Genomic DNA, 23175 nt, shown 5'->3' with positions numbered 1-23175 from the left:
TCTTCTTTACCTAATGCCATGCCTGCTCAACCTCGTAATCCAGGTCTCAATGATCACTTCCTCAGGAAAGCCCTTGACCTCCCCAAAAAAGTGAACTCTCTTCATGACAGACTCTTGTTGCATAGTGGAGCCCCTCCTTGGAGCACTTCTCATAGTTGTAAGTTTTCATTTATTTTGCTCTGCATTGTATCCTGAAAACCTAGAACAGTGCCCATGACCTAGGCACTCAATAAGTGTTGGTTGCAAGGACGAAAGAGTGTTTCCTTAGCTGCAAAATGGGTATGATAAAATCAGCCAGGCCTTCTCATAATGCGGTGGTGAGCCTTAACCACGATGGTGTGCATGAAAGTCCCTTGAAAGAAAAAGCTGATACATGTGTGCCGGGTGAGCCCCTGAACTGGGTGGGGGATGGGGCAGCTACAACATCTTCTCTCTTCCACCTGGAGCATACAGGTATGGGATGCAGAGGAGAATCTCTGGCTTCTGTGACCTTAATCCTCTAAGCCCTAAGTTGCATGGGACAGGATGGCTGCCTCAGGTTTTTTCTGTTTGTTTGTTTGTTTGTTTGTTTGTTTGTTTTGAGATGGAGTTTCGCTGTTGTCGCCCAGGCTGGAATGCAGTGGTGAAACCTCAACTCATGGCAACCTCCACCTCCTAGGTTCAAGCGATTCTCCTGCCTCAGCCTCTGGAGTAGCTGGGATTACAGGCACCTGCCACCATGCCCAGCTAAATTTTATATTTTTTAGTAGAGACGGGGTTTTACCATGTTGGCCAGACTGGTCTCCAACTCCTAACCTCAGGTGATCCACCCACCTTGTCCTCCCAAAATGCTGGGATTACAGGCATGAGCCACCGTGCCCAGCTGCCGTCTCAGTTCTAACCCCTCAGAGAGCAAGGCGGCCTTTAGGGGACAGCTAGTCATGGTTGGTGGGCCTCAGAGAAAGAGTCAGAGGACATCAGCATCAAGAGGGACCCTAGTATTCTGGAAGGTGAAAGAATTAGGCAGAGAAGTCTCTGAAACTGAACTGCTTGAGTCTAGATCCTAGCTCTGCTGTTTTAAGACACCTTGAGTAAGTCTGCTTAACCTTTCTGTGCTTTATTTCCTCATCTGTAAAATGGGATGATCATACTACTGATGTCGTGGAAATGTTATGAAGATTAAATGAGTTGATACACATCAGGTCCTTAGAACTGTGCTGGCCCTTGGATGTTCTCAATAACTCTTAGCTATTATTGTTCTTTTTCTGGTCAATCCCTTTTCTTAGGAAGGGGCCACAGAGAGAGGAAGTGGCTTCCTCATGAGTTAGTGGCTGAGCCAGAGTCAGATCCAGGGTTATGGACTCTGCAATCCAGCGTTTTACCTCCTACCTGAAAATCAATCAGAAAAGGGAAGTGCAGAGAGAGGGGCACAGGTGGGCAGAGAGACAGAGGCCAGGAGACAAAGCGCTTTCATTTGTTTCCCAGCTCACACACTGCCCCCAAATCCAGAGACATTTGAAAAGAAAAAAACATAGCAACAAAATTACTGGCAAATTATAGCTGTCTATTAGTGGGGACTTCATTGATAAAAACTCCCCGGAAGTCATGCTGAGGTGTGATCACAGCCTCAGCCGCTGACGGCATCAGGCCTGGATGACTCACGCACCACGACATCTTGGGTGGATGAGACGTTAGCTTTGTGTGGATTAATGAATCACCCTTACATTTTCTTGTTAAAAGACTCAACAAAGGTGACAGACCTTCCCACAAGTGCTGACTGCTCCAGAGAAGGTGGGAAGAGAGCAGGGCGTCCCCCGGGATAGAGACTGGCCCAGGAAGAAGGAAGGTGCCCTGGGCTTTGTTTCCTATCAGAAAATAAGGGGTACATCTCCAAAGATCCCACTGCCCGGAGGGCCCAGGCTTCTGAGGCTCCTGGCTCTTCTCCTTCAGGGTCTCCTGCGCTTCCCCTCTAAGTCTTGCTTCATTACTGCCGTCCATCCAAGTCACATCACACTCCTCCCATGACTTCTAGCCAAACCTCAAGCCACACGCTTATTTCCACCTCTGAGCTGCTGGCTATGCTGTTCCCTTTGCTAGAAATGCCTTTCCTCCTTGTCTCTGCCACTGGCCCCTTTCAGATCCAACTCAAAGCCATCTCTTCCAAGGAGCCTTCTCCCTTCTCTAAACAATGATAGTAAGCTCAGTCCATTTGCTTGTCTACTGCAGTAGCTAAGAGCCAGTCCTCCTGGGTTTCAATCCTGCTCTCACTAGATCCTAGCTGTGTGGTTTTAGGGAAGCAACTGAACCTCTGTGCCCCAGTTTCCCCGTATTTACCTGGGGACAATTGCAGTACAGAATTTTTATGACAATTAAGTGAGTTAGCATAGATAAAGCCTATGACAGTGCCCTCTGACCCACAGGGTCAGTGACAATGACCATCACCAGACTCTCTCATTACCTTTGTGGGGAGGACTGGGGTCCCCAATTTGACTGTAAGCCCCTCTCAGGCAGTATCTGTGCTCTCCCCTTCTCTTGTGTCTCCCACCCAACCTGGCGCACAGCTGAGCACACTGGGCAGGCACAGTGCATATGCACTAAATTGAAGTATATGGATTCCAAGGCGCTATGACCTACAGGCACAGTAAACACTGAACAACAGCACCCCCATTGTCAAGATCTGATGGGAAGCCATGGAACATACATAATGTTCTTCTCTATTAAATTGTTTGACCATAGCTTGAGAGCTGAGCAGGAGACCCTATCCCCACATGACCACTGGTGGTGGGATTTCCACCTCTCCCTGGCTAGCAGTATCAGCAGAACCCCACAACCAGCGAGTCTGGGAGCCATGTTCCCCCTGTGGGTAAGTGTCTATTGTTGGAAGCTCTAGAGAGTCTGTTGACGTTATGCCTCTAGTGTTTCCAAGTCCTGTCTCTCATCATTGCCTTTGATCCTGACATCAGTCCAGGAGGCACAGGTTGAGCTTCACCATTCCCCTGGTTGCTTGGATGTACTGAGGACAGGAAGGTAGGATGAGCTTCCCACCTTCCTCTCTAATAGCAGCGCATCAGGATGAAGGGCATGTGTTCTGCCCTGAATGTAGGGCTTCTCCTCTCCCTCTGTCTGACCTACCCCATCCCTGGACAGCCTGCTGAGCCCAAGTACCTCCACAATGAAGCGTGAGGCAGACTTCCTCTCAAAGAACTGCTTCTGTTCCCTCTTGTTGGTGCACAGATACTTCTGCTGGGTGCACACGGCATCGCAGCCATAGATGATGATGAAGATGTTGGCATCTGTCCCAGCAGCAAAGACATCACTGGTGTAGAGGGTGATCTCGTAAGGAACAACTGAGGGTGGTGGTCAGAGAACAAAGCCAGAGGGGATGAGAGAACAGAAAACAAACATGGTGAGAGCCAGTTCTTCAGCAGCACCACCAGCCCGGACCCTTGCACTGGGGATCTGCTGCCCAGGGACCTGGACCTTCACAAAGTTGCCTAGCAACTGCAGTTGGGGTCTGGTCCTGCCCAGCCACCATGGAAAACCCTCACCCCCTCATACCAGGTTGTGTGAGCCTCTCACATCCCAGAGTGCATGTACCAGACTGGTTGAAAGCACAGGCTTTGGAATTTGACAAGCCCACGTTGGAAACCTGGCTCTGTCTTGACCATTGGTGTTATCTGGGCAAGTTACTTCTGAGCCTCAGTGTCCACTGTCTGTAAAGTGCCCTCCACATGGTGCTTGGCTGAAGAGACTCCATAAACAAGAGCACTAGATTTCAGGGGGCAACATGCTGATTGGATCAGCTAGTCTACAGTAGTGAGCATTCTTTCTCTCCTCTCCCTATTCCCTGCTCCCAGGCCCTCCCTTGCTCCCAGATGGCCTGCCTTCCCCAACCCATCCACCTCACACCCAGTCCCTCATTCAGGTTCCCTCACATTACAGAGGTCTTTTATAGGGGAGGGGATAGCAGGAGGCAAGGGCTGCCACCAGGGTTTACTTGGTCCCACCAGGGACAATCTGTCCTCAAAAGAGGGTTGACAAATCAGTGCTGTCAGCAAGCAGCTTCCTGGTGGGCAGCCACCAGTGTGAATAGAGACCAGTATGTCTCTATGCATGGGTGGAAGACCCTTTGCTTCAGAAACTTTTGGGGATGCTTGTTAAAAATACAGATTTGCAGGCCAGGTGTGGTGGCTCATGACTGTAATCCCAGCACTTTGGGAGGCCGAGGTGGGCGAATCACTTGAGGTCAGGAGTTTGAGACCAGCCCAGCCAACATGGTGAAACCCTGTCTCTACTAAAAACATAAAAGGTAGCTGGGCGTGGTAGTAGGCACCTGTAGTCCCAGCTACTTGGGAGGCTGAGGCAGGAGAATTGCTTGAGCCCGGGAGGTGGAGGTTGCAATAAGCTGAGATCACGCCACTGCACTTCAGCCTGGGTAACAGAATGAAACTCTCTCTCAAAAAAATAAAATAAAATAAAATAAAAATAAAATATAGATTTGAAAACCCTGCCTTAGCTTCTCTGTGGGATGGGTATAGGAATCTAAATATTTAACTCATAGTTTATACTAAAGTTGGAGAGCGCCTAAAACAATGTATTGCTATAGGAACTATAGGTTAGTTCATTAGCAGGTTGTGAAATGGGTTTAGTAGGTTGTCAACAGTATTTTTAAAAATATGTGGAATTGAAAAAAATTTAACAGAAAAATATCACTGTATATCACACGTAACAAGGGTACAATATTTTGTGACATTTTTATTTTTTGCATATGTGTATAAATGTGTACACTTACTCTGGGTCACAGTAACTAAAAAAAATTAAGAAAAAGAAAAGAAGAATATTGAAAACCCAGAGAAACAGTTCAAGTGGATGTCTACTCTATCCTGTAATCTTGGCCCTTGAAAGAAGTCACAATAGAAGCTTCCTGCTCTCTTGTGGCCCTTACCTTCTCCAGATGAGGATGTTGCTTTCATTTATCATCATGGCTACTTTGCTGTAGGGCTGTAGTAGTGATACCCGCAGTAATAATAGTAATCACTTATTAAGTACTTCCTATATGTCAGACTCTGTACTGAGTATGCTGTGGTCCTTATCTCCTTTAACCCTCACAATGACCCAAAGGAGTAGGCATTATTACACTCCATGTTACAGATGAGAAAACCAAGGCTCAGAGAGGTGAAGTAACTTGCCCAAAGTCACATGGTAGAACTTGAACTCAAACCCAGGCTTGTCTGACCTTAAAGCCTGTATGGTCAGCCTCTAGGAATCCTGTTGCTGTGAACTAGAGATAAGTACTACTGCTTAGCCACAGGCCACAGAAAGGGATAGCATGGAGGTGACCACTACTCCACAATGGCTTGAAAAGTCCCTCACCGATAGGTTGAAGGGAAACAGCCTCGACCCTGCCAGGTGTTCAAGCAATAACAGAGGTGTCATCTCTGCAGCATACAGCCCTTTCCTCTGAGCCTCTGGGTTTTCTCCCTGCCCCAAGACTTGGAAAGCCTTGAACAGAAAAGCTGGCAACAGAATCTGAGCTTTCCTGAGACTGGCCAGCAGTAGGAGAACCCCTGGAAGTTTCTGGGCAGGAACAGCTCACCCTTTAGGTTAGTTTTAATATCAGGCTGGAACTGAGCATGTTCAAAGTCAAGCCATACAAACTCTTTATCTTTTCTTTTCTTTTTCTTTTCTTTTTTGGTATGGTGTATCCTAGGTCATGTAGGGAGAAATGGATGCGTTTGTCCTCAAGGGTTCCAACCAGTGCCGCTGCCAGCCCCATGCACATCTTTCAGGCCAGAGTCTGTCCTCACCTGCAGGTGACTCCTGGGAACAGAGGCTGGATCCAGGGCTGGTTTTGGGCATGCCCAGCCAGAGAAATGTCACTTCATTTTAGACTTTGGATCAGAAGATATTTTGATGATCTGTTTATTGCTCTAGGCAAAAAATTGTTCATCACTGATCCATGCTATTAAGTATGAGTTGTTTGGGGGAAATCTTGTGGTACAGTTTATTCTTTAGTTAGAAAAAATTATATGCTCTGGATTTTATTCAGATTTTACCAAATTTAGATAGACTTTTAGAGTTTAATTTCAGTTTGATTCCCAGTACCTAGTACTACATACTTACATGTCTATAAACATTTAATACATTCTTTCTGATGATGACATTGGAAAGGAAGTGTTAAAACTTCACTAAATTACTCCCTTCCCTTCTTCCCCTTAGCTAGAAAATGGAATTACATTCACCTTCTTTTTGAATTCTGGATCTGGCAGGGTCCAGGCTGTGTTTCCCTTCAACCCATAAGTGAGGGCCCTTTCAAGCCATTGTGGGGCTGGCAGTCACGTATACCACCTGAGAAAATCTTATACTGTTGATTTATTTGGCATGTTAATGACCGGAGTAAGGACTGGTGACAGGGCTGATAATGATTCCTCAGTTAGATGTTTATCTTTCTTCCTTTTGGATATTGCTATCATCCTGCATTATTATCTCTATGCTGCAGATGAGGAATCTGAACCCTAGAGAGGTTAGACTCTCTACATGTTGTCACCAGCTAACTTGGAGTGGAGTTTAGAATAAATCTCATATTTTCATTCCCTGGGTCCTGAACTCTGCCCACAGCCCCCACAGAGCTCAGGAAATTCAAGACAGGGATGAGAGACCAAAATCTTCAAGGTGGGCCTGGCCCACAGTCAATGCTGAAGGAGGAACTGGGGCTGAATTGGGGTAGCTGGTGATGGGGCCCCAGAGAAGGGCCGGCCTTGCCGTGTGTGGTTCCTACATGGCGTGTACAGCCTCGTCTGAAGCTCTGTGTGGAAGAGGTCTCTGACGATGGACCCGTCGTCTTCATTTTTGGCCAGCCAGCGGCCACAGGGAAACATCATGCACTTCCCAAGAGATGGGGCATCCACCTCTACCCAGTCTACAAACCAGCCTGGGGCCTTGCCTAGAAAGAGAGAAGACACAGAACCCATCAAGGATCTGAGCAGAGATGATTTCCTGTGGGTAACTTCAGGGACTCCTGACATCCTTCCTTATTTGGTGGCTGGCCGATACCATTAACATGACATCCCTTTTGCTTGCAGCATTGCTATTAAAATGTGCACCCAGATGTTGAAGCTGGATCACACTCCAGGCTACTGTCAGTGAAATTAGTAAGAGTAAAAGAACATCAATAGGAGATGACAGAAGAGTAGGGGGAGGCTGAGGTGGGAGGGCACTGAGAGGAAGCAAGGATGCTGTTCTTCCTTGAAAAAGGGGCTTCAAAAAGAACTCAGGGATGCCAGAAAGAGCCTATTTACAAAAGCTTTATAATCTTACCCAATGATAGGAATGATGCAATTGAATCAAAGGCTCTGGGGGTGGAGCCAAGAAATCTGTGAGTTAACCCCCAAGGTGATTCTGTTGCACACTCAAAGAACTACTGAGTTAGATTGGGGATTTTCATATCTGGCTGTGCATTAAAATTACCGACACTGGGGGATAGAGAAAGGCTTTAAAAATCACCAGTGTCCAGGTACACCGCTAGACTAATTAGGCCAGAAACTCTGTGTGCAGCTGAGGACTCTCTGGGCTCTGCTGGGCTAAAGGGATTGAGGAAGCTGTGTCATTACAGAAGACAGATGGCATTCCAATTTCCAGAGTCTTTCCCAGAGGCCCACAAGGACCTGTCCATGGTCCTTAAAGTCTTAACAGGGAGCAGAGGGGAGGAAAGCCACACCTGTGTTGTCATGGCCAAGTCGAACTTTCCACAGGTCTCCCAGATCCAGCGTCTCCACCGTGAAGATTTCAATGCTGTCCCTCTCAAACTTATTGCTGTTTGTCTTGGAGGACTTCAGGAGGGTCATTCCTGTCGATCGGATGACCCCAGCATGACTGGCTGGACCTGAGGCCTTTCAATCCTAGTCAGACCCAAACCTTTAATCCCTTTTCAAAATGACCAAATTTCTGAACTTCCACCAAATTTAGGCTGTGCAATTATCATCCACTGGCTACCTTTGCACAGTGGGCATTTAAAAAATTTTTTATTTCAATAGCTTTTGGGGTACAGGTGGTTTTTGGTTACATGGATGAGTTAGTAGTGAATTCTGAGATTTTGGTGCACCACCACCTGAGCAGTGTACTCTGTACTCAATCTTGTCTTTTATCGCTCACCCCTTTCCCAACCTTCCTGCAATGAGTCCCCACAGTCCATTATATCATTTTGTATGTTTTTGCACCCTCATAGCTTAGCTCTCTCCTATAAGTGAGAACATTCAGTATTTGGTTTCTCCATTCCTGAGTTACTTCACTTAGAATAATGGGCTCCAGCTCCATCCAAGTTGCTGTATAAGACATTATTTCATTCCTTTTTATGGCTGAGTAGTATTCCATGGTGTATATATACACCACATTGTCTTTTTATCTTTTTTTAAAAAATTTTGTTATACTTTAAGTTCTGGGGTACACGTACAGAATGTGAAGTTTTGTTACATAGGAATACACGTGCCATGGTGGTTTGCTGCACCCATCAACCTGTCATCTACATTAGGTGTTTCTCCTAATGCTATCCCTCCCGTAAGCCCCCGCCCCCTGACAGACCTCAGTGTGTGATGTTCCCCTCCCTGTGTCCACGTGCTCTCACTATTCAACTCACAGTGGGCACTTTTTTGTGTGTGTTCTTTCAATGAGTTTTACAATAACCCTTTAGGGTGTGCATTTTTATTTCCAGTTTATGTCGAAAGAGATACCTTACTCAAAATCATCCAGGAGACAGTTGTGGAGCTCTAAGTCAATGCTGCACCACTTCCATACCCTCACAACTCTCTACATGGGGAGGGAGCCAATGACAAAGCCACACTCCCTATGTTCCCTGGGGAAACATGGGGTTTCCTTCAGGGATGGGACATGTGGGAATTTCTGGAGCATCTTCTCTGGATGACAGAGGAGGGATGAATTTGAATGCCTCCCCCACCCTCAGCTATTTCACATATAAAATCGTCCTGAGACTGGCTGCAGTGTCAGTCTGAAACTGAGGTGATCTCAGAGTCATCACCGTGTCCTCCTGCCTCAGCATGCACTGCATTGCCTTTAAGTCTCTGTACCCTGATAAGTCCCAGCTCTGGGCCCACCTCATGTAGAAAGTCTTCCGCTATTCCTAGACTCACTACAGACTGGTTTAAGTATACAGAGAGACAGACAGACCTTGGTCCAATCCCTAGCTCTGCCACATACCACTGGGTGGCCTTGGGAAACTTATGTAATATTTCTGAGACTTGGTTTTCCAAATGTCAAAAAGGAGAGGTCTTAGTCCCTTCGTAGGGCTGTTGTGAGGATTTAATGAGTCGATGACTGTTGGATGCTCAAGAATGTGTCTAACACATGGAAAGACCTCAGTTAATAAAAGCAGTTGCCAAGGCCCATTAATTTCTTTGATCATGGTTCAGGAAGGATTGTAATCACATACATTTGTAGGTTATGACCGAATTATATCATTATATATTATCTGCTTTATCCAACCTATTAAATAATTGATGTTAATTAATGTTTATTGAGTGCCACTTTTGTCCCAAATGTTGTACGTGTTCAACTTCATTAGACCTTCAACTCTATAAGGCACATACTAATTTTATCCTCATTTTATAAATAGAGGAAACTAAGGCACAGAGGGGTTAAGCAACTTGCCCAATGTCACACAGCTCATAAATGGTGGAGTGGAGGTTTGAACCAATCAGACAAGCTTCAGAGTCCACGCTCTCTACCAGCACATTGTTGTAGTAGATATGAGCACCCCATGGTCAAAGGTTAGGTCCATTTATTCTTCAATAATGCTTGGCACTAGGCTCTGGACCTGCAGGATTTTGAGCAAATACATGATGACTACTTGAGGGACTGACTCCTCTCTAAACTCAACAGAATGACTGGACAGTGGTGTGAGCAGATGGCTGGACCCAACACGAAATACCACCTTCTCTGAGTACCTGGGCAAAGGCTCCTAAACAACTCTACGATGCCTGGAGTGCCTCATACTGAGAGTACCATGGCTGAATTTCATTGGAAGTTGCGCAAAGCCACCTTGTCCCAGATTGTTGTTAGGTGGAGTCAGGGCTACCTCCACCATTGGAACAGAAAAAGAAAGCTGGCTCAGAGAAGAAGAAAATTTTTAGAAAAAAAGGAACTTTTTTGATGGGGCCTTTCTTGATGGGGCTAATTGCTTGCATACTATTGAGAGACAGAAGCATAATTGGGATTCCTTTGGAAATTTCTGCTGAGTCTTCTGGTCTCCCTGGGGAAGAATGTGTGTGAACCTTGGCCCTGCACTGCTTTCTTACCAGTGTCATCTTGTGTGCCAAAGAGTGTGATGAAGACATTAGCATCTGTGCCTGCATTCTTCTTAACCCCAGTCTTTATGGTCACTGAGAATGTGGTAGATTTATCTGCCAAGAGAATAGTATAGAGCAATGAATTGTAGATTGTTCCTCTCATGAAAGGAGCAAAGAGGACAACCACCTCCTCTAGGAGGGCTTCCTTGATTCACTCCCTCTAGCCCCATCACTCCAATTTTTCTCTTGCCCCTTCAATCCTATATCTGTGAGCCCAGTGATTAGTAATAAGTATGTTTCTACGTTCCTCTTGGCCATTTCTAGGAATCATTTTTTTTAGCATGTGTTGTTCTGCAGTCACCATTATTCTGGAAACTTCCAGAGGATAGAGAGGTGAGTCCTCTGCCTCTAGCTTATACAGGAAGCCTTCAATCAGTAGAGTTGATAGGATGGTTAGGGGAGTCTTGGAGTGACTTTGAGGGTCAGAGGTTCAGCAACCAGGAGCCCCATTCTAACTCCTCCTGTCTGGGAGGAGTTTTAGGGATGCATGTTTCAGGGGAGTATCATAGAACTCTTGAAGGTTACTGTTCATTCTTTCCCTTGACAAAAATGCATTGAGCGCCTATAGGGGAGGGCAAAAGACTGAATCAGAAGTGGCTACACTCATTCCATTCTACTCCACTCTACTCCAGTCCATTCTACTCCACTCCACTCCACTCCATTCCATTCCATTCCATACCAATACATTACATTCCAACCCATCCCATTCCATTCCATTCCAATCCACTCCACTCCATTCTACTCCACTCCACTCCATTCCACTTCAATGCATTCTGTTCCATTTCAATACATTCCATTCCATTCCATTCCATTCCATTCCATTCCATTCCATCCCACTCCACTCCACTCCATTCCATTCCACTCTACTCCATTCCATTCAATTCCACCCCAATACATTACATTCCAACCCATCCCATTCCATTCCATTCCAATCCACTCCACTCCATTCTACTCCACTCCACTCCATTCCACTTCAATGCATTCCGTTCCATTTCAATACATTCCATTCCATTCCATTCCAACCCATCACATTCCATTCCATCCCACTCCACTCCATTCCATTCCACTCTACTCCATTCCATTCCATTCCATTCCAATCCATCCCATACCATTCAATTTCATTCCAATCTATTCCATTCCAATCATCCCATTTCAGTCCATTCCACTCCATTCCAATTCGTTCAATTTGATTCCAATCCATTCAATTTCATTTCTGACAATAACTCGGTCCTAAGCTGTGTGCTTTATACTGCCTTGTCAGGGAGGAAGTGCCCAGAGCCCACTGGGAAGGGAAGGAAGATGGAGACTTAGGGTTAGGGAGAGGCAGAGGGAAGGGGTACTGGAGAAAGAAATCAGCTCTAGTTTAGAAAACCTTTCTGCTCCAGGGCCAGGTTGTCGAGGGGGTTGTTGTCACCGCCTCCCCCACCCTCCTCGCTCTGTGGCAGCACATAGGACTCATCCACTGGCAACAGCTCCCTGGACAGCTGACCATCATCCTCCTCCACTGCCAGCCAACGTTGGCATGGAAAGTAGTACCTGTAGGGGTGGACAGGGAAAGATTGGAATGTCCTCTTAGAAAGGTCTCGTCTAGCAGCAGTCATGGGCTGAGAATGAGAGGCCCTCTATGGGGTCCCAAACTCTCCCCTGTCTGCCCCTGACAGCATTGCCCTGCTATTCTACCCAGTCTAGGAATCGTTCCATTAGTCATTTGCCTGGGGTAGAGAACAAACATGGGGACACTGTCTCCAGACATCCCATTGAAAATGGTTATGTGACCTGCCTGGAGCACACAGAGCCTCAATCAGGGTCATATTAGATGGAAGTATCTAGAAGGAGAGGGACATATGGGGACTGTTCCAACCCTTTCCAGAATGAATCTACTAGCCAGGGCTATTTTAGTAGACCGAGTTGTATGTAGTCAGCGCACAATATGTAAGTGTTGAACTAATGGATTTTAATGGAATGAGCTAGTTATGTATGCTTTTGGAAGGTACACAGAGTGTGGCTGAGGAGTTGGCATAGCAGACTGCTGAGTCCATCTAGGAAAGGGAGGTCTGAGTCAGACCCCTCAGCGTGGAGGTAACACCCAGCACAAGGGAGGTAACACCCACCGCAAGGGTGAAGGTAGGGCCAGGGATGGGAGGCACAGGGGCGTAATTAAGGACTTTCCCCTGGATCAGACTGTCCAAGTTTAAATTCTGGCTCTACCACTAATAGTTGTGCAACCTTAAGTAAGTGTCCTTATCTCTGTGTGCTAGAGCTGCCAGATTTAGCCAATAGAATTACAAAATCCCTATTAAATTTGGATTTTAGATAAACAATGCATAATGTTTTAAGTGTGTTCTATCTAACATTTGGGTCACGCTTATACAAAAACATTATTCATTGCTTATCTGAAATTCAAATTTGACTGGCAACCCTACTCTGTGCCTCAGTGTACCATAAAATAAGCATAATAATGTCTGTTTCATCAGGTGTTGTGAGGATTACATGTGTTAACCTTATAAAGTACTTATAAAAAAGCCTGGCTCAACATAGGCTTTCAGTAAGCATTGCTACTGCTATTGTTGCTCTTGTGACTTCCCTTCCCTTTCATTCTCCTTGGCCCATACCTGGGGCTTCTGGACGCTGTGGTCTGGGAAGCTCCTCTCTGGCCGCTAAGCTCCCAGGATAAAACAAAAGGTCTGAGAATTCAGCCTATCTCTAAGTTGGGGGCCATTCCAACTTATGCCCCTTCCCCACCCCTGCCCTGATGCACAAGGGCCACTCAGGGACTGCTCAAAGTCTGGAGAGGTGGGAGCACCTTAGGCCAAAGATCCCATCCCTGTCTGAGTCCCCACATTTTCCTAGAGTCTTCATTGCCTCCAAGTATCAAAATGTTAGAGGAGCAGAACCAGAGGGCGAAATCTCAGTCAATGGGCTCAGATGGGGTGGGGAGGGGGGCAATGTTATATTGATGGCATGGATTTAAAGGAGCTCAACCTGGGGCAATATGAAGTAAACTACCATTAAATTAGTGTTTAAGAGAAAAATGCATACTGTTCTGCTTCTTAACCTTTAAATGTATGAATAGAAGAGTTAACATTTTATCCAATCAAATAACTTATGAATAATAGACTATAGTTATAAATTATGGCCAATTAAGGAAGAGAGATAGAAATAAAGAGAGAGGTGGGGTCAGAGCAGAGGTGGAGATAGAGCGTGTAGGAAGTTGGCGGAGGACAAGGACAGAGCGAGACACACACACAAAGAAAAAGCCAGGGAGGGACAGGAAAAAAGTCAAAGACAGAAAGAAAAGATACAAGCCCTCCCATGCATACAAAGAGAAAATGCACAGAGAGTCTGGATTTCCTGGAGCAAAATCTCCATTGTCCCTGAGATACCTGCATCGTGACTTTAAAGCCCCTCAGCATGCTCACTACTGTAGAGAGCAGCACATCTCCTCTCAGAACCTGCTCCCTGTACCAACAGAACCAAAGCAGGAGTCAGGTATGGCCTGAGTGCTGGGCATTCAGCTTCTATCCCCACAGTGCCAACAAGCACACATGAAGATTTAGGACACCAGGCCTACTGACTCCTACCTCTTCCTCCTCCAGGAATACATCCTGCTCAACCAGGCTTCTGGATACTGGGAGGGGACCAGACAGGGGATTTTTAGTGAACAAAGGAGATGAGAGGAATGCAGGTGTTCTGAGCCAGATAAGCTCTCCACACTCCTAAACAAGGATGATGGAAGGAAAGAGTAAGGGCTTCAGTAAGCAGGAGGTTGAAACTGAGCATTGAACCAAAAGCTTGAAACTGTTAAAAGTATAAACTCCACTTGAAAGTAAAAAATTGAACGAGGAGATTGCAAATTTGAGTGTCGTACAATATAAATAATTTCATACAGAATTGCCCATTTTGTTTATAAGCTAAAGTCTGGACAACATCAACTGTGAGTAAATCCTGGCTGAGTGGTGTACTGAGAAAAGCATGGATCTGGAACTCAGGAATTCCGGATTTGTTTCCCTCCTCTGCCCCTAACAAGCTGTGAGATCTTAGGGATTAAACTGTACCACCCAGAAGGCTGGGTGAGATGACCTGGAAGGTCTTTTCTGTCTCAACATTCCGGGACCTCTAGGATCCCTGGAGGAATGGGAGATTCCAGAGGACAATTTTTGTTTGATAAAATTTAAGGGAAAAAACTTTAACAACTTTTTGTTCAATCCTTTCCGGAAATCCCACCCAACATATTTGCCACATAAAACAACATTCAAGAATGGCATCTATCTTTAATTATTAAGTATCTTATAGGACTCCCCCAGGCCGTCAATTAAAACATAAATCTTTGTTTCAGGGCTGGGAACAGAGGTAGAGAAAACATAGAATATCACATCAAATGTAGATGAAACTCAGGACACTAAACATATTTCCAGCCTTTTTTTTTTTTTGGCATTTGCCTCTTTGTCTTTGAAACTGCGTGCATTAGACTTTATTATAGATCTTAAAAATGCAGCTAGCTAGAGTATTGAAAGAAAAAGGAAAGAAGGACAATCTCATTTAATCAACAAGCCAATAAATTTGGACAGGGTGATAAAGTAGCAGAGCCAATGATTAAGCAACTTAACAAAGATGCCCTAATTCAAGACAACATACTCCCAAATATCCCACCATTTCTGTCATGTATCCTGAAACCCAAACATTAGAGGCTCATAGCTTTTGATGCTGAAGGACGCTGAATTTTTAGGTTATTCGTTAATATATATGGAATCCCTGGGCTGTAAGGGATTTTTCAGAGTCAGTGTGTGATCTGCCAAATCAGTTTTCCACTATAAGGATGATTACAGAAGCATATGTTGAGGAAAAGCTTCCATCAACCAGGGTCCCTGAGTGAACATGCTGAGCAAAGTCCCCTGATACCCTACATCAGACATATAAGTGAGAAATAAATTTTTGTTGTGTTAGGCCACTGACATTTTAGGCCTGTTTGTTACTTAGCAGAACTTAGCCTATTCTGACTGATACAACTTCAGCATTAGTCTCAAATAAGTGGTAATCGAATTGATAAGGATGGAAAAGGTTGCTCAGGGAGTATATTTGTCTGTTCCTCCTACTGGGAAAACTATGACCCCATGAATGCAGAGTTTGCTTACTCATTGTTATATCCATAGCCCCTGGCATACAAGGCACTCATAATATCAATAGAATTGAAAGGCATTGTGTCCTCTGGGGGTAAATCTTTCTCATCACCTTTTTCAAATTTCCTGAGATAACTCCTAAGTTTCTCAATTAGCCACCACTCTTTCCTTGAAGATGCACTTTCTTTATTCTAGTATTCTTTTGCCTAAGGTGGTGCCAAACCTTAGACTCCAGGAATTGTCTGAGCAGCACAAAGGAGGGAAGGAAAGACTAGCCTCTTCTTATTCTAAATGTGACATCACTATTATTAAAAAATATCAATCTAGTGCCTTTGTAAACTGTCATTTTTTTTCAGAGTGGCCAAGGAACAGGGCCTCTCAGGCTAGAGAAGGCAGGAGGAGTTCAAACATAAAATTTCCTGATTTCATAATCTTGTAAAAAGCCTGGACCAGTGTAGTCCTTTACCAAAGGGACATGAGGCTGTGGGCAGATCCCAGGTTGACCCAAGGGAGACCTCAGATCCCGGGACACGCCATTCAAATCCATCTAAAAAGGTTACGGTACATACATATAATGAAATATAATTCAGCCTTGAAAAGGAAGGAAATCCTGTCACGTGCTACAACATGGATGAAGCTTGAGGACATCACGCTGAGTGAAACAAGCCAGATACAAAAAGACAAATTCTGTAGGATTCCATTTCTATGAGGTCCCTAGAGTACTCAAAGTCACAGAGACAAAAAGTGAAATGGTGGTTACCAGGGGCTGAGGGGAGGTGGAAAAGGGGAATAATTGTTTAATGGGTATAGTTTAAGTCATGCAAGATGAAAAAAATCTGGAGATCTGACACACAACAATGTGAATACACTTAACACTATTGAACTGTACACTTAAAAATGGTTAAGGTAATAAATTGTATGTTATGTGTTTTCTAACACAAATTAAAAAAAAAAAATCCAACTCACTTGAGGCATAAAAACAAAAACAAACGAACGAACAAAAAAACCATTCACAGCCCACAGTTGCAAACCAGCACTAAACAGGCTTTCTCATATAATCTTGATCACTTTTTGCCAGCCTAGGACTCCTATAAAGGACCTCAAATATCTTCCATTTAGAAATAAGAACATTTTCTTTTTGGCAATTGAACTGCAGATCAATAAACTTGTACCCCTAACCCCCTCCTCCCTGTGTTTTGACCATCTTAGGCTCCTCTGCTCTCCAAACAGCCTCTGAGGTCAGGTGGGCTAGGAGCGGTTCTGCTGAGACCCAGACTGCAGTCATCTCCCACCTGGACAGCACAGCCCCTGGACCACACGGAGCTCTCCCTTGGCGTGACTCTGCAGGAAGCCAAGGCCTCCATGGCTTTATATCTTCTCCCAATCCCTTCTGCTCAGGCCAGCATCTCCCACCAGTGCCTGATCCCAGTTGGCATTCTCCTGCTTCTGGCTTCCTCTTTGTGAAATCTGGCCAACCAAAAGCCTGGGTGTGTTTTCAAGCTCCTCCGCACGGCTTTGAATGCCCTCATCTGCTCCTCTCCAGCCTCCCTTTCCATTTTTTCCTGTTTCCCACCCCTTCACGTCCCTTATGTACCAGACAAATAGAATTACTAATTCCTTTCTGTGTGTGCCCCTCAATTGCCCAATTCTGTGCCACCTGCATCACATTTTTTTTCAACCATTTCTAATGTTCTTTTTCCCAAGCACCAAACATCCAAGGCTGCTGTTCATGAAGGCCCATCTCAGATGCCATCTTGTCCCGAAGATGCCCCCACCCATGACTCCCTCCTCTCCCTGAGGTCACCCCTGAGACAACCACCACTGTCACTGTGCCTTATAGTCACCTGTGTTTTATCTCCTTCACTTGGTAACAGTGCTAGCTCCTTAAGAATAATCCCACATTCCTGCAGCCTTTCCCAGCTGTCAAGCCACTTTTCCATGTTAACTAATTGGACTCTCATTGCCAAGGGGAAAGAAGCACTGCTGTGTGGCACTGGGATCAGGCAGGATGCTGGGCCCCTAAACACATTTTCTCATCTAGTCCTCATGATGATTTTGTGGGTGAGGTTTATTATGCCCATTGTATGAATGGAAGGCCTGAGGCTCAGAGGACTTCCATAGGCCACTTAAAAGTGGAAGAGAAAGTACTTAAACCTAAATCATCAGCTTCCTAGACCATCACAGTTCCTTTCTTCAAAAACAGAGTCATATCTGAGGAGCTATTTAACCCCCAGCACTTAGCATGGCATGTGTTTGTCAAATTAATGAATCAACCAACAAATTAACCATCATTTTTATTCATTAGTGTATTTAATAAGTATTTATGGTATGCCTGTAGTATGCCAGACACTCTTCTAGGTACTGGAGTGGACACAGCAGTAAATGAAACAAATGAGGTCATTAACGACATGGAACTTACATTCTATTGTGGGGAGATGAGCAGCGCCTAAATACACCAGCTCATAGTAGGTCAGATGATAAGCTGATATAAAGAAAAATAAACAGAGAAAAAGAAATGAGGGGAAGGGGGTATGCTAGGCCTCACTGAGAAGGTGACATTTGAGCAGAGGCCTGCCTGAAGAAAGCATGACAGGGAGCCACTGGGGGAAGGACTGCTAGGGAGTGTGGACAGCAAATGCAAAGGCCTTGAGGTGGGACCATGTCTGTTGGGTTCAAGGAACAGCAAGGAGTGAGCAAGGGGGAACCAGAATAGAGAGATGAGGGGGGCATACAGCAGACCTGCAGGCCGAGCAGGCCACCAAACATGCTTTGGCTTTGACTCTGAGTGACAAGGAGCTTCTGTAGGATTTGGAGCAGAGGAGCAGTGTGATCCTGGTCACTGGGCTGCTGTAGTCAATAGAAGGGCCTTGGGCAAGCAGGGCACAGGTCAGGAAGCTTCGATGGGGGGGGCGGGGGATGGTGAAGATAGAGGGGATGAGGTCGGACTCCTGCTCTTCTGATGGAAGGCCCAACAGGTTAAAGCCAATGGACTGGGGACAGGGCATGAGTGGCAGAGAGGCATCCAAGAGGTCTAGTCTGCATGCAGGATGTTGACTGGACATGTCAACAGTAAGGGAGATGTGAGTGTTCTCAAATCCTTTTGGCTGCAAAAGCTTTATTTCTGAGCTCATAAAGGTCATGGAGAGCCTGGGGAAGGCCCTAGGTATTGACAGAAAAGGTGGTGTCTCTCCAAGAAAGGGGAGATTCACTATTCTGATTTGGTTTCCTCTGAACTTCTATAATTTTTTGTCTAGCTCCCACAGTAGGCTTTGCGTAGAGCTGCTCTTGGCTTGAAGATTATTAAGGCCAGCTCATCACAGAGCTCTGACGGACTGCTACTTCAATAGCAAAGGAAGCAAAGGACTTTCAACTAGCCATGCCAACAGAAAGGGATGGGGAGAGAAGAGGAGGAGATGAGGGAAGGGGAGAGTAAAGGGAGGAAGGAAGAATACAAAGGGAGGGGGGAAAAGAAGAGTAATGAGAAGACTCTATTCGCAAGAGCAATAAAATATAATATACCTGAGCATAAACTTAACAAGAATGTGTAGCAGTTATGTGTAGGAAATTGTAAAGCATTACTGAGGTACATAAACAGCTGGATAAATGGAAAAGTGTACCAGGGGGTAGCACTTATTCTAAATATGCAATTCTCTACACATACACTTAATGGCATAACAATCAAAATTCCAAGAGGATGTTTTTTTTCAAATCACTTAATGTCTTGATTTGAAAAAGGCAAGAATAGCTAATATTTTTAAAGAATAATGAAGGGGGACAAGTACTGACAGGCATTACAATAGATTATAAAGCTATAATCATGTTTAAATTGTTGGGCTAGCCCAGAAATGCCAAATCAGTGGCAGAGAATTGCTAACCCTGATGGAGCTGCAAGAAGAAGCCGGGGATGTTCAGTTTGTCCCCAGCCTCACGGTTCTGCGGCACCTTTTCCTTTCCAAGCTTAAATGCCTTGGATTTTCAGAACATCTTAAGAAGTTAGGCTGGCAACATGAAGCCCATTTATCAGAAGAGGAAACAAAAGCCCATAAAGATGGCATGACTTGTCCAGGGTGACCTGACAAGTTTCTGGCAGAGGTCAGACCCCAGGTCAGGACCCTGGCTCCCAGCCACGGGGCTGTCCTACAGCCTTCATGTGGTGTCACAATGATCTCACAAAAAACCATGACAATGGGCTGTCTGTGAGCTGTACCTCAGTGTTCCCTCGGGCTGGTAGAGTAGGATGGGGTGGGAGATGGGAGAACCCTGTCACCCCCTGTCCTGCACAGAGGGGAGCCCAACAAGACTATGGGCTGGGAAGTTGATTTAATTCAAGCAAGGTTATCGGCTGGGAAGTTGATTTAATTCAACAAATATTTGTTACAGGGTACTCACTAAATTCTAGGCACTGGCAGGCCCTCAGCAGCCCCCAAACCCACTCAGGATCACTCATGCTTTCTTCTCTGTCCCACCCCACTCATACAAGGGGACTTCTCTCCTTTCTCTTGCCCCTGGGCCCCTTATACCCAAGGGGCAATGTGGCCTAATGGAAAACACGTCCAATTCAACATGGATGGTCTGGAGTTCTGGTCCTGACCGTGGCACTGACTGATTTTGGGGCTGTGACTTCACCTCCCTGGGGTGTGGCTCTATGGGAAGATATAACACTCTCTTCCCAACCCAGCACATGTGGCAGCTGTGAACCTCCAGCAGGGGTCAGCAAACCATGGACTTCAGGCCTAATTAGGCCTACGCTGCTTGTGAACATCCATAAGCTATGCATGAATTTACATTTTTAAATGGCTGGAGGAAAAATCTAAGGAAGGATAATATTTTTAGACATGTGAAAATTATATGAATTTCAAATTTCAGTGTCCATAACGTTTTATTGGACACTGATATTTGAAATTCATATAATTTTCACGTGTCAAAATAACACGGCCATGTCCAATCATTTAGGTATCATCTATGACTGCTTTTGTGTTACACCAGCAAAGCTGTTGTTCCAGAGACAAAATGCCTGCAAAACCTAAAATATTTACTATCTGGTCTTTACATAAAATGTTTGCTGACCCCTGGTATACAATATTAAAAGAATGTACTAGAAGTTGCTTTATACGTGGAGAGGCTTGTGGGTGAGCTATGCCTGGGCATGGAGACTGGACCAAGGAGGGTCTGGTAGGGATTAGAAATCCTGTATCTCTGAGCAGATGGACCTCAAGAGTTGCTGGTCTGGGAGATCTACCGGACTGTCATCTCACAGGGCAGGTGATACTGGGGGCTGCCAATGAGAGAAGAGGGAGAGAGGCAATGCCCATCCAACCTGCAACATGGGCAAACCTGCTCTGGTGGCCATGACAGGCGACACAGCCAGCCTACCCTCACCCTCAGATGTCACCCAGCCCACCCTCAGCCTCAGACATCACAGCCAGCCCACCCTCAACCTCACACCTGGCCACCTTCATTCTCAGATGTCACCCAGTCCACCCTCACCCTCTGACGTCACAGCCAGCCTACCCTCACCCTCAGATGTCACCCAGCCCACCCTCACCCTCTGACGTCACAGCCAGCCCATCCTCACCCTCCATTGTCACAGCCAGCCCACCCTCAGCTTCAGACATCACAGCCAGCCCACCCTCACCCTCATACCTGCCCACCCTCATTCTCAGATGTCACCCAGTCCACCCTCACCCTCTGATGTCACAGCCAGTCCACTCTGACCTTCTAGTGTCACAGCCAGCCCACCCTCACCTTCCGACGTCACCCAGCTCACTCTCAGCTTCAGACATCACCACCAGCCCACGCTCACCTTCATAACCACCCACCTTCATTTTCAGATGTCACCCAGTCCACCCTTACTTTTCAATGTCACAGACAGTCCACCCTCACCCTCTGATGTCACAGCCAATCCACCTCACTCTCCAATGTCACACCCAGCCCGCCCACACCCTCAGGCATAACCCAGCTCACCCTCAGCCTCAGACATCACCCCCAGCCCACCCTCACCCTCACACCCACCCACCCTCACTCTCAGGTGTCACCCAGCCCACCCTCACCCCCCGCCATCACAGCCGGCCCACCCCCAGTCTTCTTCCAGGACTACCTCAGACAGGCAGACATGGTCTCCCTCAGAGCAAGACCCCTCCCCGACCCCCGCCCCACTCACGTGATCTCGTTGTTCATGTCAGTAATATCTATTCTGTCCAGGAACCAGCCTGCTCTGTTGCCTGTGTTGTCGTGGCGAATCCGAATCTTGGTCAGGGCCCCCAGGTCAATGGCATAGATGGTGAAGGTGTCTGTCTGTGAAGGGCCAGGGAACACTCAGTGGGGTAAGACCTACCCCTCCCCACCTGTCCATCAGCTCCACCCTCCCAAGGACCACAGCAGCCAGGCAGAGGCCAATGGTGAGACCCAAAGCGACCGTGGGGATGATGGAAAATGTCACTTAGTAGTCTGGTGTTTGGCCTGCACGATTGTTTCCCTAACTTGTCCCTGCCAGGGGATCTTCTCACTCTCATTATGTCCAGGAGGATGGAAGTAGGAAAGGAAGAGTGAAGGTGACCTTGAGAAGCAGAAGAGAAGATAGGTTGGCTGGATGCCCACATTTGTGGTGGGTGTTCTGTGTGCAGGAGAGGGGGGTGCACTGAAACCCTCTGCTATGTGTACAGGTGTGTGCATAATCTGCTTCAATCACATATTTGTATTAAGTACCTGCTATGAGCTGGTGCTGTGCAAATCCAAAGTGATTGACAGAAACTGAAGACGGATTTGCCCACCGTTTAGGCGTGAAGAGGGCCATGTGGATCACACCGTGTGAATGCACACACTATTCTATGCACAGGAGGAAGCAGACCACACCAGGACCCTACAAGTAAATGGGGTCTTCTTGGATATAACTTTTTTGACTCTTAATTTTGAAAAAGATTTTAAATCTACAGAAAACTTTCAGAAATAGTATGATGAAAGTTCATATACCTTCATTTAAATTCTGCACTTATTTGTAACATTTGCTTTCTCACTCTATGTCATCTCTCTTGCACTCTCTCTCTTGCTCTGTGTTTTTCTAAATCATTTGAAAGTAAGTGGCAGATACCATGATTCTTCTTCCCTAAATTCTTCAACCTGGATTTCCTAAGAACAAGGATATTCTCATATAATCACACTAGAATGATCCAATTCAGAAAACTTAACATCAACACAATGCTATTATCTAATATACAGTCCGTGTTCAAATTTTATCAGTTGTACCAGTTATGTAGTCCTCTATAGAAATTTTTTCCTAATCCAGAAATGCATGGCTATAATTTTTAGAGGAAAACACTGAAACGCAGAAATAAACTACATCCTCAAGTCATGGGGAAGATTCTTTAAAGAAAAAGCAGGGGGCCCCTGAAATAAATCAAGCAATGAGCCCAGAAATATGTTAATTAATTTATTTCATTTTTAAAAATCTGTGTTAATGAGAGAACTTGGCTTTGGGTAGAGGCAGGAATGGGAAGGGTGAGATAAGAGATAGTTTTCTAGCCAGGGGATATTATAAAATCTTGAAGGACAAAGATGATGGCTTTATTTTTCATGATTTTCCCACTACACCTGGAAGAGTAAGGTATGTGAATTTTTTTCATGAATTCCCACCACATTAGGATACAGTTCTGGCTTCTCAGCCTGTCTCTTAAGCCTCTCATGACCCCACCCACCCCCTACCCTAAATTGGTCTTATCCAAGCT

General features: G+C 45.7%; 1 protein-coding gene and 1 long non-coding RNA gene across 13 annotated transcripts in view; one reads left to right on the top strand and one right to left on the bottom strand.

Moving 5' to 3' along the window:
- LOC105499623 (lipoxygenase homology PLAT domains 1) overlaps positions 1 to 23175 on the bottom strand; it is a 183781-nt gene that overhangs the window by 61855 nt on the left and 98751 nt on the right. For 6 of the 12 annotated variants that reach the window (XM_011772351.3, XM_011772341.3, XM_071085422.1 and 3 more), the window contains 6 exons: positions 21615 to 21748; positions 11710 to 11873; positions 10287 to 10391; positions 7697 to 7825; positions 6758 to 6922; positions 3145 to 3326 (listed from right to left, as the gene is read on the bottom strand). In XM_011772351.3, coding sequence (XP_011770653.2) covers positions 3145 to 3326; positions 6758 to 6922; positions 7697 to 7825; positions 10287 to 10391; positions 11710 to 11873; positions 21615 to 21748 — 879 coding nt within the window. Of the gene's footprint in view, positions 1 to 3144; positions 3327 to 4924; positions 6667 to 6757; positions 6923 to 7696; positions 7826 to 10286; positions 10392 to 11709; positions 11874 to 21199; positions 21412 to 21614; positions 21749 to 22159; positions 22314 to 22423; positions 22561 to 23175 lie in introns of those variants that run through there. The other 6 variants (XM_011772382.2, XM_071085423.1, XM_011772383.3 and 3 more) reach the window with 6 other exon arrangements.
- Positions 21714 to 22325, top strand: LOC139360024 (uncharacterized). Its single transcript, XR_011616895.1, has 3 exons — positions 21714 to 21852; positions 21948 to 22116; positions 22232 to 22325. It is a non-coding gene; the product is annotated as an uncharacterized lncRNA (long non-coding RNA).

Source organism: Macaca nemestrina, chromosome 19, assembly GCF_043159975.1.
Source record: "Macaca nemestrina isolate mMacNem1 chromosome 19, mMacNem.hap1, whole genome shotgun sequence".
NCBI classification, from domain to species: domain Eukaryota; kingdom Metazoa; phylum Chordata; class Mammalia; order Primates; family Cercopithecidae; genus Macaca; species Macaca nemestrina.
The sequence above is the reverse complement of the archived record's forward strand: the minus strand, read 5'-3'. Positions and strand labels throughout refer to the sequence as shown.